Here is a 7,189-nt window from a genome sequence, read left to right as displayed (position 1 = left end):
GCTGCTTGGTTCAGTAGCAGCTTTTCCTTTCAGTCCTGGTCTCGGCTCTTTCTTCATGTAGTTTGCGTTCTCCCTGCTCCCTGCAGATACTCCAACATCGTCCCACATTCCAAAAAAAAAACGTGACTGCTAGATTAGGTGGTCTTTCCAGAAAGCCTCTGTGTTTTGGGAACACAAATGGCGAGCGCTGCAATCAGATATATGATTCAGGTAAAGTTTCTCTTTTCTTACAGGTTCTTTGAAAAGTTCCAGGATTTTTCTGTCCTTAGGAGCACAGAGATGGAGATAAACACCAGGAACCAGTAAAGGGTTAATATTACCACTCTGGTGATCCAGGAGGATTGACGGCAGCTTGATGAAGAAATGAACAACAGGTGTGGAAAAAAAAACAAAACTAGAAATTATTATGATGTATTCATGTAAAAAAAAAAAAGAAAAAGAAAACATTTTGTAATAAGTTAGTCGTCCCTTGGTAAATACGTCTTATCAATGTTGTCTTGCAACAAGAAGGTTCTGGGTTCACATCCTGGTCCAGTTACCTTCTGGTTCACTGGTCTACCCAATTTAACACCATGTGTGTGTGTGTGTGTGTGTGTGTGTGTGTGTGTATGTGTGTGTGTGCGTGTGTGTGTGTGTGTGCGTGTGTGGGGGTGTGTGTGTGTGTGTGTGTGCATGGCTGATTGTCTCTGTAGTCATGTGACATACTGGTGACCTGTCCAGGTCGTCTCCTACCTTTTGCCCATATGCTGCTGCAGATTGGGACCCTGGATGGGTTAATAACAATAACTAACGCTTATTTGAAAATGTTTGCAAAACTTCTTGTATTTTTTGGGTTATGGCTTTTGATGTTCAAAATATTTTTCTACTTTGGATTCCAATAAATAATCAAAAAAATGCTGTGTTTACTATTCAAAGTGTAATTCAAAGGAATTAGGCTTTGTTTACCAGTACAGCTGCAATATTTAATGAAACTGGTGTAATACTGTAGCCCATTATGATGGTGGTTTATTTTAAAATCTGTTATTTTCCTGAATTTAGAGGTTAAATTTTAGAAAATAAAACCAGGATCACATCTTGGATGTACAAATATTCTCCCTCTTTTCTATACTTGAAGTTTTATGTATATATATATTTTTTATTTAGCGCTAGAAACCAAAGAAAAATTCACATGCCAGAAACAATGAAAACACCTTATTAGCATGTATGATTGTTATTTATTGCTTCTCTTAATACAAAAATACCATAAGAAGAGGTTTTTGAAGAGGCACAAAAAGTCATACTTCAACATAAAAGTAAAGACATCTACAAAAAAAAAAATGAAATAGTACAGCATTAATAATCCATCAGTTAGTAATAAAGGTTTCAATATTGTGAAATAATAAACATAAGAAACTATTATGGATGGATTGATAATTCAGAGAATTAAGAACATAATCATAACTAAACTTTATTATAGATAACAGATATAAAAACAGCATTTAGCTCCTATTTCAGACTCTGGACACATTAATAAAAATGCATCTATTATTTACAGAAAAGGGGGAACTATTTAATACAGATTACATTCAGTAAAAGTCAAATACATTTGTGCTCCACTGGCTCAATGAGAAATGTTAAATATCAAATTTTAAATGTAATAATATTACATTCTACTGTGATAATCTTCAATATGGAACATATCAAAGACAATGTCTTCTATTTCACTTTGGAGTGTTCATTGTACTGACATTTCTCGCACTTTGCTCCTCCTGCAACTCAGTAAAATATCATGTTCCAAAAAATAAAATATCATGAAAACAAACTGTTACTGTGCGACAGAGTCTTGCAGCACTACCCCCTTAACATGATGCTGTTGCTTACAGATAATGATAATAATAATGATACACACATTCTTTACATCTGAAAGCAAGAAGCTTTGCATAGGCAGCTTTTAGTACAATGGTTATGACTGCAAAGAAAAGCAACAAATACACAGAGCAATCAATATACACAGTTTTTGTCTTTAGACTGTGGACAAAACCACAGAGATTACTGTGAAAAAAAGAAAGATGTCCATTTTTATTTTATTTCACAAAGAAAATTATAAGACCAGAATAGAGCATGTGAATATCAAGGGCTGAAAAATGCCACAATCCAAATAAATAATATCAGCTAAATGTATACACATATGTATAAATATAGTTAATGAAAGTGTAAATAATTTAAATCAATATTAATTATAAGTAGAAAGCGTATAGAATTTGGTTGTGGTTTTATGTTTAAGTTTTATGTCGCCATAGAAGATGATTTTGCTACAGACAATATGATTGGTCTGCAGCCGAGTTGCTGCCCAGGTTATCCAATCAGATGATTTATTACAGGGAACCTCTGAGCTGGACTCATGATAGCTGAGTAATACGTTAAAATATAGATGCAATGACATGTTTTTGGCAGCGTTGTGTTTTTTCATGGAATATTTGCATTAAATTTTTACAACAGGATGATACTAAAAGCACCAGTAAAATTCTTTTAGATCCAACTTTGTCATTATGTTTTACATAATTTTCTACAAATATCAACATACAGAAGAAAATTTATAATTATTTTTGTTTTTTTGTTTTACAAAGTTTTTGTTTTTTTTTTATTTTAAAACCTAAATAAATAACTAAAAGGTGATTATTAAAACTCGGCATATTTTTTGTTGTAAATATTTTTAGAAAATTATAATCTGTCTTTTTTCAAAAGGTCATAACATTTAAGGCTCTAAATGAGTTTATTTAGCAGGACTAATGGCAAAAAGCTTCTGTCTGGATTAAAGTTGCAGACAATAGAGGATACAAAAACATACTGAATTATTGCATATAATTTTACCACAAATTAAAACCAATATTAATGTATTATTTAATGTAGTTATTACAATCTTATTTAAATGATTGCATACATTAATGTTTAAAAGTTATTTACTAGATTGTGGCACTGTTGGCTCTTGATATGTGCAGAGATACATGCAATATTGCATCATCACCAGTTACTGTAACAATTACTATTGCAAAACAAGCATAAAATATTCATTTACTCTGATGACTCAAATGATATAAGAATCCATAACATCAACCACTCCGTTTGAAAACAGTGCATAACAGGCAGTGTCTCAATAGTTCATTTACAGATTAAGTTTAAGGCTGTGTGCTTTTGTCTTCCAGCACAAAACTGCACTTAAAATGAGATGATGAGCATGAACGCTTTGGAAAAGCAACAGAAAGAAACTTACAAACCTTGTGCAAGTAGGGCTGAAAAATATAACAAGGCGTAAGAGAACATTGATTTGTGCTTTGTTTTTGGTTTTGCAAGAACCTGTTAGACATTTTTGGTGAAACAGCTGCATGCTACAAACCAGATCTTTGCTATTATAAGGCAAGAGGTGTGAGTTTATTGCCGGAACAGAGCGGATAAAGCTTTTTTTAAAGACGTGTTTAAGAAATTATTCCCTTTATACCACTCATTTCTCTTTTTTAGATGGTTTCTGAGGTTATACTTGTGAAGATTTTCATCAAAATAAGGTGCATGTCCCTGTGTTTTCTCAGTAATCCCTCGTGGTGCTGGTGGCAGATGTTACTGGTAAAATGAGCTCCTCTGTTTACAAAGTGTTTATTGCAGCAAACCATCCAAAGCAAACACAGCAACCAGGAGCTGACGTTCCGGTCTCTATGTTTAAAAAAAAAAAACAATGGCCAGAAAATTAGATTTCAGGGAGATGAGCGCCACCTTGCTGGAGAGTAGATGATTGCATTGATGCGTGTCTGTCTGTGGGTAGCACAGGAAGAGGAATAGGCCTTCGCTTCCTGCTTCGCTCTGTTGTCTATGTCTGACCTCTGGCCTGAACCCCCGTCAGATCCTTTCTGATGATTTCATTCACTGCAAAGCAGATAAAGACAGGAAAATGTTATCTTAGGTAATCGACTTCAAAACACGTCCCCTCGGACAACATCACATGATTTCATTCTTGAAATATGCTGCCAGACAAGTAATCCAGTCTGACGGTTCGGTTCAGACGAAACAAAAACTGCGTTTACGTTGAGGAACCTCTGGAGGCAACCGGCTGTTGCTCAGCCGATTACAAATGCATCAACACAAGAGGAAGGGGGTTGAAATGGAAAGTTTTATAGTGTCGCAGTTCTAAAAATAGGAGCACAACATGTGTGTGTGTGTGTGGGTGTGTTTGTGTGTGGGGGCGGGTTGATCTTGTATAGGGTACATGCCAACAAACAACTACATGTTTTTCTTGTTTAACGGGGATTTTTTTTTTTGTGATGTATTCTTGTTGGTAAAATTAACCCACGACTTCCACAGAAGAAAGAACAGGAAAGGGGAACAACCTGCAACACGCCGCTCTTCCTTCCTCAGACAGTTTGCCTGCTCAGGTAGTTCTGGACTGAGCAACAAAGAATGCCAACAATGTGTCACATGTCGCCCCGTCAATCTCTGACGTTTCAGAGCCGTCTGTGTTTTCAGAAATGTGAGACTCGTGCCAATGCTCCCAGTTTACTTCGGAAAACTCATTAGGTCAGATGAGTAATACAAGTATTTCAAAACGGGCCAAAAAGGCTTTTTGGCAGGAACTGGAGCCTTTATAAACGCATATCCTGGTTTTGTAACCATAGAGATGAGCAACATTTGCACACCGGCAGCTGAATTGTTAAAATGCAATTCCCATACTGAAACATGATATATGTAACATTTGAAAATAGGAAAAGATTACATATACTTAATAAATCTTCATCCTCATGTGTTCAAAGATACACTAATTTATAAATTCACAACTTTAAAGATGACCAATATTGTAAAATAAGACAAATAATTGCCATCTCCTGTAGGTGTTAAACATATAAACATACAACATTTTCAGTATAAATAGTTTGTCTAAGCTATCTATATTTTCCTGTACCCAGATTTTGGATTTTGTCATAAATCCACTTAGGATTTATGACATAAATATGTCTACGTCACTTAGGGAAACATGGAATTTATTAATTTTACATATTACATGAAGGTTTAATATGTAAACATCAATAAAATCTGCCGTTTTTCTCTTGATTAGCTCTGGTTGATAGTTCAAAAAAAATGTAATTAGATTTTTTTCCCTTCCATTTCACCAGCCTGCAGCTTTTTGACTGGAATTCAAATTCAATAAGGATTAAGAAAGTGATGCAAAAAAGGCATAAAGTGGTTTTTAAATCAATATTTGTTATTATTCTGGTGCAAAATACAAACTAGCAAAAGTTCTTATCAAATAATCACTCCACTGAAATAGCTAAAATAACTGAAAACAATAACTGAAACATCTCAACAAAGATTCACTGCTGGTTTTACTTTGTTCATTAAAGGACCAGATTATTTTGATCAACAAATGCCTCTCAAGATGCTCATAAGGACATTCTTGGGTTTGGTTTAATACGGCCCCCAAACATAAATTAAAATTAAAATCCAGTTTCACAAACTTTAGCAAACAACTGAAAAAAGTCCATCTAACCAGTTACGACTGTCTGCTGCAAATGTTTCTACAAAGGGAACAAACAGAAAACTGGAAGGCCAAGATTTAAATGTTATGCTCAAAAGCAAAGCCAGAAATGCCAACACCGACATTATTCTTACAGCTTCCACTTCTTTTACAGGTTGTATAGTCAAAGCCTCGTATGCAATAGAGAAACATAGATTTTTCCCCATCTGATGTGAATTTTGGTTAAGTTAGAGATGAGTCATTTTGTTAAAATTCAAAGCGATAAGGAAGCAACAGTGAGTCATTTCACTCACTGCTTTCATGTTTTTTTTTCTCAAGGCAGAGGAATTCAACGAGCTTGTGTACGCTTTATTTAAAGCCCTGATTTCCATATCGAAGAGGCAAAGAGTGCAACTATCAACACTCATGCAAATTAGGTATGATCTGTCACTGTGGCAGGAGAATGCTGTGAAGTTTGCACTTCATGAAACAAGTTTAATACGTCAACTCTGGGAAAGAAAATGATGTTTCCAGTAGCTACACACCCTTACAGAGCCACTTATCCATATTTAAAAGAAAAGAAAATCTAGGGATAATTTCAGCTACAATTAACCCAACCATAACACAGACCATTGAAGAGTAAATGTCCGACGTAGAAAACTGTCAAGAACTTTAAATTTCTAGTATGTTGTCCTTTATGCTACTAATGTTTCTCTTTCCCTAAACTTTGTGCCAGTTGAAGCATTCAACTTTTACAAAATTCAGCTTATTCAGTAGATATGTGCTTTGTTATGTGGTATTTATAATTTACACTTTGAAAAATGGGTTTTATTAAACCTCTTTTCACAATTAAAATACATGATTTCAAATGGTCAAACTTTGTGGACTTTAAGGCTAACCACCTCACCCTACCTTTAGCTAGAAATGCCAAGCTATAAACCAGTCACAACATTTAATAATTCAGTTTTTGAACATCTTAACTTATAAAACCACTATTTAATTGTTCTGACGGTTTTGAGTGTCTTTTCCTGATTTCTCCAGTTATTTTATCTTTTACACTATATTTTGTATGGAAACTATCCAAACTCAGTTTTTTTTTGAAGAAACATTCACACTGTCCTCATTGGAATGGTAAATTGTTTTTCCCGACATTAACACTTTGAGCAGCACGTACACAAGATTGACTGACAGCGCTAAGACACACCTCCTGGCTCTGATTGGCTGTTTCTGACTGGGAGCATTTCTGCTGTACATTTCTTCAGCTATAGTAGCACAGAAATTGATCTTTTCAGATTATTACTCACATTTTACCATCATGACAGTTTTAACAAATATGTAAAAAAAAAAAAATAAAAAAAAAAAAACATTTCTTTAAAAGTTACATACTGCAACTTCAAAGCACAAGTCTAAGTGGAGTCTGAAGTCTTTTAGACTTGGGATTGAAATACTTTGAACAGTCCAGGATCAGGATTACTGTTAGCTTGACTTTAATAGTATAATATTTAATTTTCCAAACAAATGTTGCTCTGATTGCTTATAGGTATCCAATACAAGCCCAACTCCAAATATGAAGTAAAATATAACAAAAAAAAAATCGTCTTTTTAAAAAAACTAATGAAGGCTCCATTCACCAGGCTAATATTAGTCTTGCTGTCCTTCAGCATCTCCTTGGTTTGCTGATCTTTTGCAGATGGGAAACTGAACACAGAGCTC

General features: G+C 34.6%; 1 protein-coding gene across 3 annotated transcripts in view; it reads right to left on the bottom strand.

Moving 5' to 3' along the window:
- Positions 1–1,190: 1,190 nt before the first annotated feature.
- Positions 1,191–7,189, bottom strand: part of nfatc2a (nuclear factor of activated T cells 2a) — a 30,448-nt gene continuing 24,449 nt past the window's right edge. For 2 of the 3 annotated variants that reach the window (XM_008414569.3, XM_008414567.3), the window contains exon 10: positions 1,191–3,894. In XM_008414569.3, coding sequence (XP_008412791.1) covers positions 3,839–3,894 — 56 coding nt within the window. In that variant the 3' untranslated portion in view covers positions 1,191–3,838. The remainder of the gene's footprint in view (positions 3,895–7,189) is intronic. The other variant, XM_008414568.3, reaches the window with a different exon arrangement.

Source organism: Poecilia reticulata, chromosome 7 (assembly GCF_904066995.2).
Source record: "Poecilia reticulata chromosome 7, P_reticulata-male-v2, whole genome shotgun sequence".
NCBI lineage: Eukaryota > Metazoa > Chordata > Actinopteri > Cyprinodontiformes > Poeciliidae > Poecilia > Poecilia reticulata.
The sequence above is the reverse complement of the archived record's forward strand: the minus strand, read 5'-3'. Positions and strand labels throughout refer to the sequence as shown.